Below are 12957 nucleotides of genomic sequence, written 5' to 3'. Positions count from 1 at the left end.
AAACAAGAAATGTTCAAAACTTATATGAAGTAAATATAAACCATTCTGCAGAGACAAAGTAGATTTAAGAAAATGAAAAGACATCGCTTGTTCTAGATTAAGATGTTCTAACACCATCAAGAGATCAGTTCTAGGTTATACAGTAAGTTTAATGTGACCTCAATAAAAATAATAGTGAGCTTTCTAATGGACTTGGACAAACTGATGCTAGAGCTCATACGGAAAAATGAAACACGCAAGACTAGTACGGAAAACACTGAAGAACAGGAGCAATAATGGGGAACTAGCTCTACCAGATATTAAATCATATACAAAGTCTCTATGATTAGAACAGTGTAGTACTGGTACATGAATAGTCAGACCATCCAAAAGTATAAAACATACCCAACTACATATAGAAATCTAGTATATGATAAAGGGGGCCAAGATTTTTTTTTAATTGAATGGTATCAGGACAACTGGACAGCCACGTGGAAAACATAAAATTAGCCCCATTCACACCATATATAGAAATGTACTCCAAATGGATCAGAGGACTGAATGTGCTCTATATTATAAATGAAACTGTATTAGTACTAGAAGAAAGCATGGCTGAATTCCTCTATAACCTGTGGGAAGTGAAAGGCTCTCTATGACTAAAAATCCAGATGCAATAAACTTAAGATTAATATACTTGACTACACAGAAACAAACTTTCGCAAGTCAAAAAAACACACACCACAAGCAATGCCAAAAGATAACTGGGCAAAGTATTTGCAATATATATCAAAGTTAAATGACTAATATTCTTAAATATAAAGAACTTTTAAACTCTGAGAGGAAAAGACCAAAATTTATTTAGAAAGTGAGCAAATAACATGAACACTTTAAAAAATGTAAAAAATGGCCCTGAAACATATGAAAAAAATGTTCAATTCACTTGTGATAAGAGAAATACAAATTAAAACTAGGCTGAGATACAATTTCTCACCTATTAGATTAGCAGAAATTCAGCAGCTTGGCAACATGCTCTGCTGCTGAAGCTGCAGCACTCATACACCACTGGTGGGAATTCAAAATAGTACAGCCCCACAGGAAGAGAAATTTGGCAAATCTAACAAATCTTATATATACGTTTATCCTGAAGGTATACTTCCAACAATACAAAGAAACAAAGATTTGCATTACAACACCACTTGTAATTGAAAAATACTGGGTATTACTTAAGTGTCCAAATACAGGAGAAATGGTTGAATAAACCGTGGAGTACTGTGTAGTTAAAAAATTAAAGTTACTCAATTTGTGTATTACTTTTTTCAAATAGTTACTAAATTGTCAGTACATAAATACTTATTAAGTTGTTTGGACCTAAACTAATAAATTAAACCATCAGGTGTTTCTCCTAACCTAGGGATGCTGTGAAAAAATTACTGATATAATAAGGATGTAATGAACTGAGAAAGTTTGGGAACTTCTGATAAAGTCCTGTGAAGACTTTTAAGAGGGCATGTATACCTGGAGATACGCGGTTACTACAGACTGTGGTCAACAAAATTTACAATAGGCTAATGAAGTAACTGTCCATAGTAGTAAGTGCTATCACAGATTTTATGGCAGCTCGCAAGGGGAGCAACTAGCTCAGTTTTTTTTTTTTTTAATTTATTTTATTTATTTATTTTTGGCTGCGTTGGGTCTTCGTTGCTGCACGCGGGCTTTCTCTAGCTGCAGCGAGCGGGGACTACTCTTCATTGGGGTGCACGGGCTTCTCATTGTAGAGGCTTCTCTTGTTGCGGAGCACGGGCTCTAGGCACATAAGCTCAGTAGTTGTGGCATGTGGGCTCAGTAGTTGTGGCTCACGGGCTCAGCAGTTGTGGCACACGGGCTCAGCAGTTGTGGCTCGGGGGCTCTAGACCGCAGGCTCAGTAGTTGTGGCACACAGGCTTAGCTGCTCCACGGCATGTGGGATCTTCCTGGACCAGGGCTTGAACCCGTGTCCCCTGCACTGGCAGGCGGATTCTTAACCACTACGCCACCAGGGAAACCCTAGCCCAGTCTTGAAAGTTGTTTTTTGTTGTTGTTGTTTTGTTTTGTTTTTTTGAAAGGATGGAGTTGAGAGAAAAAATCAAATCAAGATACAATTTTTGAAGAGTTATAAGCTAAAGTGAGTTCTGAAGGGCAAGTAGGGGTATATTAGGCTGGGGGAAGGAGGAGTGGTTAAGAATCACAGGAAGAGGAAATGAGGGACTGAAAAAACGCTAGCATTCCAGAAGCCTGGATTGCTGGAACTGAAGACCCTGGAAAAAAAGAAATGAGGCTACAGAGTTAGGTAAGGAGCAGACCTTAAAAGTTTTTTTTATATATGAAATTAAGAATAAAAGGAATTTGGGGCTTCCCTGGTGGCGCAGTGGTTGAGAGTCCACCGGCCGATACAGGGGACACGGGTTCGTGCCCTGGTCCGGGAAGATCCCACATGCTGCAGAGCGGCTGGGCCCGTGAGCCATGGCCGCTGAGCCTGCGTGTCCGGAGCCTGTGATCCGCAACGGGAGAGACCACAACAGTGAGAGGCCCGCGTACCGCAAAAAAAAAAATAAAACAAAATAAAATAAAAGGAATTTGGATTGTATTAATTAGCAAGAAGGAGCTGTGAAAGGGTTTTAAGCAGGGGAGTATCGTGAATACTCTAACCAAGTGTGGAAAAAAGATTGGGTGGGGGGGACCCAACCAGAGGCTAAAAAGCTGCTACAATAATCCAGAATAGATCTAGACAGGGTAGCTGAACTAAAGCGTCTGCAATTACTCAGTAGTGGGGCAACCTCATTTTCAATGGATTACTATGCTAGCTTCTCAACCGCAAAAGAAAGCAACAGATTCCGTGGCTTCGAAGACTACGGTCATGATCTTTGTGGAAACTGGGGATCTTTGCCCCACCTTCACAATGTGTCTGGGAGTAGAAGTCTTTTAATAATCTTGCTGTGTTTTATTCTCCAAGATGACATTGACAAACCCTGATATTTAGTTTCAATAAGTGAATTCTGCGATGAAATTAGATCCCAGACTTCAAGGAGATTATGTGTGTCAAGCGTTATGTCTGTCTACTGAACCTAATACAGGCCTCTAGCTGTGAGGGCCTCTAAGAATACTAACATGTTTTCTGGAAGCTTGCTTCTTGGCTTGTACAGAATGCCCTCTTGATGTCGAGGAATAAGTTTTCACCTTCAGGTATAATTAAATCAAAGATGCAAATTCTCTTCTAAAATTTACTCAAACATCTTTTAAGAACTCACAGAGCTTTAACTGAATTTTTTCTATATTGTAACCAAATCGTTATGAGTGCAATAGGGTAGTAAGAAAGGTGTTTTAGAGCTAAAAAACAAACAAACAGAAAAACACAAAGAATAACTGTTACTAATAGGGGCTGGAGAATAAGCTATTTTTAACTTGAGCTCTACACTTCTTTTTTAAACCAAGAGATGAACACATCCTTAGAATTAGGCCCATTGAAAAGGGCATTTTTTTTTTTAAAAAGTGCACAGCCTTGGGAAGAGTGAAGAGAATTCTACTGGCACCGAAGAGGAGTTAGACCCTTACAAGAATTCTGCCACCTTTAAGCCTCCATACTAAACCCAAAGAGAAAATAATATATGGTCTGAAATGGTAAAAACAGACCCATGTCTACACCTCTGCTTTTTTTCCACTCTCCCACAACCTCTCCCCCATGTCCTTCAGTCCAAGAAGAACTAAAAAAACAAGATTGCAGGAAAAGTCACTACAAACAGGTCTCCAACAGTCCTCTCAAATAGGGACTATTCAGGTACTTGAAAGGTAAAAAGTAATAATCAAACACCAAAGTTGAGTTCCTTATACTCTACTCTCCCAGGACACTTATATGAACAATGCCCATCCATTTTTTCATCGTGGCACACGCAAAAGGTTATAACATGTGGAAGGAAGGTCATAAACAGAAGACTGGCTGCTACCTGAGGCCACCTGGCCAGGGTCACTGGTTACCCCAGGCCCCATGTGATGGCCAAGAGTACTGACGAGATCAGTATCTTTGCTTTCTTAAAGCTCAGCTCAATCAGAATCGAATTCTTTTCTCAGTCTTTTAGGATTAATTGCAATAGCCAATGTTCTCAGAAATTGTTACTTTAAAATCCAGACCCTATTACGTACTAGTGGCCCAGCTTCCAGCAAATAACTTCCCTTAGCCTTAGTAAAGTATGGAAAAACTACCTATTTTGCAGCAGTAGTGTGGAGATTAAAAATTATAAGCTCTTATCACAGTGCTTGGCAGGAAATCAATGTAGGAGGACTGTTATTACCAAGAGAGTTGTTGAAATAAGGGAAATCTGACCTCTGTATAGTGGTTACGTCACTGAGATAAGAAATTACAGGCTTTACTCTCCCTAGTGTCTAAAATTAAAACATTTTATAAAACAGTGAAAACCATGAACTGTCTCCCTACTTCCTCAAAATCATAATCTTTTTCCCCATTAATATTCACAGCCTCTTATTCCAGTATTTTAAAAGTGATTGTCTTCGCAACCCATGTACAAATGCATATTACACTGACACATACATACACAAGAAGTGATACTGGTACATTTATCTATGTTCTGTAGAAGCTGAGCTTGGAAAACCAGTGTAGGACCAGACATTCGGAGACGAAAGAAGATATCAGCACTTTTTTATTTGAACCTCACTACAGTGAAAATAACCCAACCATCTATAGAAAAAATTATCTCCCCACACAAATGGTAGACAAGTTTCTTTCCTGTAATTAGCCCCTTTTCCCTGAAAAAGAGTTGTATGAAGAATTAACTGCAAAGAAAGTGTTGTATGAAGAATTACTTCAAAATAATTGATACAGATGACTGTACACTCAGCAGACACACTGGAGAACAGCACCTGGATCTCTGGAAAAAAGTGTTAAAGTGGCTACTGGTAAATCGCATCAAGGTCATAAGAGGATGTCAAAGGACTTCATGTACCCGTGGAAAAAAATGAGCCACTATAAGCAATTCTGCAATGTACCACGTTATCTCAACAGTGGTAACTCCCAATTTCCTCTATTTGATTAAGATAGGGTATGGTTATCAACTCCAAACACAAACTTCCTATCACCAGGAAATCTCTTCTTGATAACCCTGGGCAAAAAAGCTCAAGTAGTAAACATTTAACACTGGAATATAAGTTATTATAATGCCCAATCACAATACCCCAAATATAATTTTAATCTTTCAGGGGAGGATACTTTTGGAAGGATGGCAAAGGATTCTTCTTGATTTGTCCTTTGACCGTGCTAAAGAACAGAAAGACAAAGCAAAATCTGCATCCAAACTGAAACAAAAACACAAACAAAAAAACCTTAGCCCTCCCACCCCCCCCCCCAAATAAATGACTATTGGAAGGCAACTGTGAGATCACCTACACATTCATTCATTCACTGAAGAGCTGTGTGAATAACTTCTATGTTCTGGCCACATCGCATGGAAACACAGGGATGAGTAAGACATGGCTCCTGCCCTGAAGAAATTTGTAATCTAAAAATAATGTTTTCAGAGTCACAGGAGTCATTTTATAATAATATTGCATTAATAGAGACAGAAACATAAGCGAATAAGACATATTTAAATACATTAGTAAACATAAGCTAAAAGGAATACCTTTGGTGAAAACTGAGTTCACTAACGACATTTAGTATATACTTTTTGAAGCATGATTAAACTTGTAATTTACTTCCAGGACAAGAATTAACTCATGACACATATTTTATAATGATCTCCCGCCCCGTCCCCCTCCCCGCGGCCCCCAAACACAATTCGTAAATTAGGTGCTTTTCAGCTTGACAGGCAGGGCGTGGCCCTGTAGTTCTCATACAACCTCAATGACACTTGGATGAGCTCTCGCAAGTCTGGACATTCAGGTTTCCGAGAAAAGGCCAGTCAACTCCCTAATTCTCCCTAAACCTTGAAACAACACTGCCACCTCTCTGCGCCGTCACCCCCGCCCACTTACACACATATCCCTTGCCTAAAGCACACAAATCACATCTTCCACTTCTGGAAAACCTTCAGGAACGAACCACGGAAGAAACACCTCCCTCACTCAAAATATCCATATTCTCGTCCGCGTTTCAGAGGCTTGATTCCCGATTATTGGCTAAACCTGTGCAAGAGCCCAGGGCCGGCTATTCAGTTCAGTGCGGACCATCTAATGACTTCCACCTGAAACAGCTATTCCTTTAACTGGCACAAAACCCTACCCGAGACGCTTAAAAAGCAACTGCTCGCACACAGACAAGGAGTGAAAGAAAGGAAAGGAGGGGAGAGGGGCGGAGTGAGGCGCGGGGACTGCGGCGACCGGTCCCCCCAGGTTGCGGGCACCGCCCAGGCGGGGACCTCGGCGCGGCGGGACAGAGATGCGGGGTGACCTTCCGACGAGGCCAGCTCGACGGGGTGCCGGGGTCGGAAGACCTCGCCGCAACTGTCCGCTCTCGGGATTGCACTCGCTCGCACAGCGGCGAACCCGGCGCCCCGGATTCCAACCCGGGCTCGTCCCGCAGCTGGTTCCCGGGGAGCACGCAGGAGGTGCAATTTCGGCGTCCGGGCCCGGCGCCTGGGCCTCGGCCCGCCGCCGCCCAGACACACCCCCGCCGCCGCACCGGCGGCCCCAGCCCCTCCCCGGGCAGCCCGGGCGGGCATAGCTCACCTGCACCGCAAGCCGGTTCACCGCCCCGCGGGCTCCGGAAGCCGCGGCTGAGCTGGCTCCAGCTGGAGAGTGCTCGGCCCTTGTCGTCCAGGAGGCTCCGCGCCGGGAGCGGCAGAAGGAGGAGTCCGACAGGAGGCGGTGGAGTCTGGGCGGCAGGAGGAGGCGGAGGACGGGGAGGAGGGCTCGGGGCGCCCCGCTCTCTGGAGATCCACCCTCCTGCTGGCCGCTCTGCAGCAGCAGCCGCAAATCACTTCCGGGGCGCTGGGAGCGGGGCGGAGTCTGAGGGGAAGCAACTTCCTGTCCGCGGGCTGAGAGGAGGATGTGGGGGCCGGGGCTGGAGAACAATGGCCGGAGGGAGCGGGCCTGCTGGTGTCCACCCTCCGCGCGCTGAGGGCGGGCTGCATTGCCTCTCGGGCGACCCCACCCCCGGTCTCTGCGCCCGGCGAGGTGAAGTCACCTCCCCGGGGCCGGGGAGGGGCCGCGGGCCTCGCAGAGTTTCCTGGATCTCGGCGCCGGCGCCACGACGTCCTTGTCTCTCTTCTGGGGACCAGGAGGGGGTTCTTGGGGAAGGAGGGGGAGAGCGGAAGCCGCCATCTTGCTTCCAGGGGGCGGCCTCTTCTCCCGGGGCGTCCTAGGCCACTCCGTCCTGTGGCCGGGATTTTCCCGAGTGGAACCGGCGACGTGGCTCGTCGCGGGCTGAATCCTTGGAGACGGGTCAGTCGCCTGCCCTGGCTGGAGGGTCTCGGTGGCCGCCCTGGGCCTCCTGTCTAACAGCTGATCCCGGGAGGACTCGCATCCGCGGATAGTCGGGGATCCTTTTCTGAGGCTTCTCGAACCCACTACGACACAGTGGGTCTGATGTCTGGTGTGGCACTGAGATCAGCCCGCGGCCCCATCCTGTGATTTGGGAGCCTAAATTGGAAGTAGTTCCACTAAATCGTTTGCTTTATTTAATCCTTCCATAGGTTCGAAATCGATCGTTAGACTAACATGCGTTAACAGCTCCCCTCTTAACTCTAGACATTTATTCCCTTATCCTCCTCCCTCCCCACCTCGCACCTGAGTAGCAACACTCATTGCTTGACACAGTCCATTCAAGGGATGCCCAGAGTAATGGAAGCAAATAATTACGGTTGGAAGTATGGCATATCAAGGTATACAGAGAAAGGAATGGATGAGTTTACTAAAACTGTCAGATTTTCAAGATAAACAGGGGTTTTACAGCACCAAAAAGGGATTTTACAGCACATCGAGATCCTGACAAAAAGGACATGAAACAAAGGAACAAATAAAGACTATTGAGAAGTCTGAGTAGTAATTACAGGACTTAAAAGTTCAAGGCTGGGCAGCTGAAAAAGATGAAGCTGAAGAAGCAGTCAGGAGTCAAACATGAACTGTCTTTCATGCCGTGGTGAGGCCATGAATAGAGGAATGACCCTGGACAGACTGACAATTTAAGCTGTTGGTGGAGGACAGGTTAGTTGAGGGGAGGGGCAGGGTAAGCAGAGAGCTTGCAGACAAGGAGCCATTACAGAAATCAAGAGAAAGGATAACCATAATGTGAGTGGCAGTGAGTATCCGAAGAAGATGGATTCCTAAAATGTTCAGGATGCCAAGTCAACTAGTTATGATGATAGATTCTTGGGAAGCAGGTGCTTGCTGGATAAAAGAATGGAAGTGACAATACTGATGTTCTGCTTTTGGGGGAGGATAAAGGTGTATTTTACCAAATGAAATAAGGAAGGATTGGGATGGGGTTGGGGCAGAAAATGAGTGCTATTTTGGACCTGACGTGTTTTATGTACCGATGGTGGTGTCTAATGGCAGTTGCTGTGTGGGTCTACAGCTCTGGGTAGGATGGGATATGAAGTTACAAACACCACAGGCTTGTATTACCACACCCGAGCCAACTGCAGTCTCACTTTATTGAGCACAGATTCAAAGCCACTTCTCCTTTCTCCCTAATTTTTCTTGGGAAAAATGCTGAAATATTACATTGAAAAAAGTCCCCATGTGGTGATATATGCATAATGGTCTTCTAAGGACTATATTTCTTCTAAGGGCCATAAAGTTTAGGCTTACAAGAAACTGAATATGACAAAAGTATAACTAGTATAGCATCATAAAATAATATCATTGTTACCTTAATTAAAATTTTTAAAATTTAATCATTGACAAGACAGGTTAGTTAAACTAGCCACAGATGGAGGATTGAGGATATACCTGTTGAATGGAGAGCTAGGAGGAGGATAGCTTTAAGAGTGAGCAAGGGGAACGCAATGAAAGACAACCTCAAGCTCGTTAGCCAGCCTGTCTCAGCTGATTCTTGTTTGTTCACAGCCATGCTAACCTAGCTTAAAGCAGTCAGAAATAGAATGGATCATTTTCGAGCAGAAGCTTCAGAAAGCCACATATAGCAAAAGCCCTATAAATAATAGGTACAGTGGCAAACCAAAGACTAATTATTAGTTGTTATTCTATATTCCTGTATAGCAGGATTTTTTGAACACAAAAAATGAGGAACTCTCACCTTTAGTTCTTAGATTATTCAAATACATTTATTCTCAATTTTCCTAGAATAAAATTACATTTAGGTGTATTGACCAACCATGTAATGGATAATATACTGAACTAGAAATGAGAGCAATGATCTTGAGTCCCAAAGTTCTTTTCACCATATGACCCAAGCAAAGTCATTTAACCTCTCTATGCCCTAGTTTCTTTAACTATAAAATAGAGATTATAATAACTTTCTACCAGCCTGCCTCTCAGAGATAAATAACAAATTAATGCTTTAAAAGCTCTTTGAGGTACTTGGATGAAAGGGCATAATTTTAAGTATATATTATTAATAATTAGCACTAGTATCCAGTAGAACTCATGAGCATTTCAAAATTTCCTGCCTGGGCACCTCAAAGAACATGAAAGGTTCTGGTTTAAAATATACTTAGATTTGGGAATTCACTGACAGTCCAGTGGTTAAAATGCACTTTCACTGCTATGGACCCAGGTTAGATCGCTTGTTGGGGCACTAAGATCCCACAAGCTGTGTGTTGTTGCCAAAAAAATTTTTTTAATGATAATAATAAATACACACACACACACACACACACACACACTTAGGTTTCTTATTGACCTTATTGTTAATTATTATTTATAAACCAACCTTATGTACTAACATGGTATGAGTAAAAAGTAAGAGGAGAAGAGTTTTAGTAACTACAATTCTTATGTTTTCTGCTACTTATGCTAATATATACATTGGGGAGACGTATGAGATAGGTATGCTTTTGTCAGAATCATGTTTTAGAATTAATGATTAGTCTACTACAGTCATTTAACTGGAATTTTGCATTAAAGCATTACTCACGTCCCCATAGAATAATAAGACTTAGCATGCAGTTACATGTTTGTCTGTAGCATGAAGGTGAGCATTCCTATAACTCTTCTGTCATTCTCATCATTGTTTAATCAGAAATACAAAATAAAATACATAGTCCTCTGAGGTTTTGTCCAGTGTCTATCCCTAAAGTAGATGAAATTTTGCCTCTTAGATTGGTTTCTTCAGTATTTCTCTTTTGAAAGGTGTATGCATATATAAACACATTTAAATATATTCATGGCTATATAATGTACACATTTATTTTTATATATGTGCTTATCATATACCAATTTATAAACATATCAGTGTACAAAAGCTACACATATAGTAGTAATTGGTAACAACAAAAGCCTCCTAGATGTATCGGGGGCCAGATGAGAAAGTAGTTGGTTATTAGCAATTTATCTCTAAACTACTTGAAATACATGTTTTATTACTAGTAGAGTTATAAGCATTGTCCGTAATACCCATGGTACATTAACATTTGTATTATTTGATTTTATTTTCACAACAACTTTATAAGACATGCATTGTTCAAAAAAATAGGTTCAGAGGGCTTAAAGACTTGCCTAAGGGCTGAAAAGTCTTGCTACAAATTGTCAAGTAGCAGAGTCAAACTCACATCTCTTATCCTGAGGCTCTCAAATTACTGTTCCTTCTAGTTCTTTATATGATGGTTACCAGCTTGATATGACAGTTATGCCAGAACATATTTATAATATGAGCATTTCTGGCTTATGATTGATTGCCTGTAGAATCTGTAAAATTCAGCCAAACTTAAGTTTTTAAAACTTAAACTGCTGTTCTTATGTTTATGGCTGTGTCTATCGCCTTGAAGACAGGCACTTACTTTTATTCATGTTCATGGTGTCAGGCATTAGTACTCAAAATATTTTAGGGATGAAAATAAAAAGTATATTGTGATGATTAGTTGAATACTTTAAGGGGGAAAAAAATCACCTTGGAAACTTTTAGGTGTGTGAATATGTGTGTGTGTGTGGCCATTTTCTGCACATCCAGGTAAAGATAATTTGTTTTGTTTTGTTTTATAATTGAAATCAGTGAGACCATTGCCTCCATTTCCTGCTTCATTTTATTGCCATCAGGCCTAAAGCGGTAGGTTTACATAGGTGCTGTAAGTGACAGTCACTTGTATGATACCATTCCTAATGTTTCTGTTTGGACTTAAATATTCTAGATGGCCCTTTTGTTGTGGCCACTGTAGTGAGAACGTGTAAAGAATGGAGTTCTGACATTTAGGCTTTACAATCCTGCCCTTCATGTCCACTCTTGTGAACCACATATTTCCATACTTTTTCTGTTGGGATTAAAGGATAAGACTACTAGATCAATGGTTCCCAAGTATTGCTGCTCAGCAGAATTTGTACAGACAGTCCCTGACTTTACGATGGTATGAAAGCAATACTCGTTCAGTGGAAACCATGCTTCGAGTTTTGAATTTTGAACTTTTCCTGGGCTAGCCATATGGGCACGATTCTCCCTCTCTCTCTTTCTCTCTCTCTCTTTTTTTTTTTTTTGAGTTTAAATGCATTTTATTTTTAGACAACCTACATGACACGTTTTTTTTTTCCTCAAAAACAATCCTTCCGCTCCAAACAAATCAACATCAAAACGAAGAACTCCAGATGACATCAGTCCCATTCATCTAAGTCCTGGTGTTGTGTGGATGAAAAGCAGCAGCCAGCCAGTTATGGCGAGCAGGTGATAGATCCAAACAGCCAAATTTGTTAACATTTTTCCATTTCTAGGCCATCCTTAAAGAAAATCATATATGGGGTCACACCATCCTCACGGTAATCCAGCAGAGCAACCATGCCATCTGGATTCATGTTTTCACCAATAAAGAACTGATAGTTTTTGAAATTAGCAAGGATATTCTTGATTCGTTCTGCAGCCCCTGTCATAAAAGGTTTTCCTCTTTCTGGTCTCTGTTCTTCAAGCTTCCCTTTGATTGACTTCATGTAATCTTTGATGTACTTCTTGTAGGCTTCTTTTGTGAAGCTGGTTTCCTGCAAGTGATGGTTCATGACAATATCCACACCAGTAATTACTGTGCTTTCGGTACCTTCGCCCTCGGGGCCTTCAGCGGAGACATTTCCACCAATGAGCGAGTCATCAATGTTACCCCCTGTCCTACTGACCATCTTCCCCTCCACCTCCAGACACAGCCCGTCCGCGACCTCCCGGATCTTGTAGATGTCAGAGAACATCTCATCATGGCTGATGAGATCCCGGTAGATGATCGTGATGGCGACTGGAGGGAGACAACGGTGGCACTAGCTTAGGAGCATGGAGCTCAGAGCGAGCGCGGTGCAGCCGGAGCGGCGCTCGGGGGAGGGGGGAGCAGGCGGAAAAGGCCGACTCTGCCGCTCCCCAACCTCATATAGAGGGCACCTCTCTTTCTCTCTTGATGAAATGCCAGCTCCCAGTCCAATACACTTCCAACCACGCTGCACCCAGACAACCATTCACTTGTGCATTTGTAGAACAGTATTCACTAAATTACATGAGATAGTCAGTACTTTATTACAAAGCAGTTTTTTGTGTTAGATGATTTTGTCCATCTGTAGGCTAGTGTAAGTGTTCTGAGCACATTTAAAGTAGGCTTGGCTCGGCTGTGATGTTCAGTAGATTAGGTGTATTAAATGCATTTTTGACTTACAATATTTTCAATTTATGATGGATTTATTGAGACATAACCCCATCATAAGTTGAGGAAGATGTGTAAAGCTTTAAAGGAAATTCAGATTCTTGAGTCCCACTCTGAACAAAGTCAATTAGAAAGTCTTGGGTGAAGCCTTATATGTATATAAATTGAAAAATATAACAAATATAAAGAGTTATATTTGTAGCTATAACACCCT

At 42.2% G+C, this 12957-nt stretch overlaps 2 protein-coding genes across 3 annotated transcripts in view; both read right to left on the bottom strand.

The window, feature by feature from the left end:
* The window catches only part of RALA (RAS like proto-oncogene A), a 76319-nt gene extending 69377 nt beyond the window's left edge, over positions 1-6942 (bottom strand). For both annotated transcript variants that reach the window (XM_033438411.2, XM_004263326.4), the window contains exon 1: positions 6691-6942. The gene's annotated coding sequence lies outside the window, so the exon portion shown is untranslated. The remainder of the gene's footprint in view (positions 1-6690) is intronic.
* A 4795-nt stretch (positions 6943-11737) lies between these two features.
* Positions 11738-12444, bottom strand: LOC125965333 (translationally-controlled tumor protein-like). Its single transcript, XM_049714568.1, has one exon. The coding sequence runs from the start codon at positions 12301-12303 to the stop codon at positions 11821-11823; it is 483 nt and encodes a 160-aa protein (XP_049570525.1). The 5' UTR covers positions 12304-12444; the 3' UTR covers positions 11738-11820.
* Positions 12445-12957: the final 513 nt, after the last annotated feature.

This window comes from Orcinus orca, chromosome 9 (genome assembly GCF_937001465.1).
Source record: "Orcinus orca chromosome 9, mOrcOrc1.1, whole genome shotgun sequence".
Taxonomy (NCBI): domain Eukaryota; kingdom Metazoa; phylum Chordata; class Mammalia; order Artiodactyla; family Delphinidae; genus Orcinus; species Orcinus orca.
This window is presented reverse-complemented; position numbering and strand designations above follow the sequence as displayed.

What these genes read in the sequence shown, in the direction of transcription:
- LOC125965333 (XM_049714568.1), bottom strand. Translation starts at nt 12,303, where the DNA reads ATGTTCTCTGACATCTACAAGATCCGGGAGGTCGCGGACGGGCTGTGT.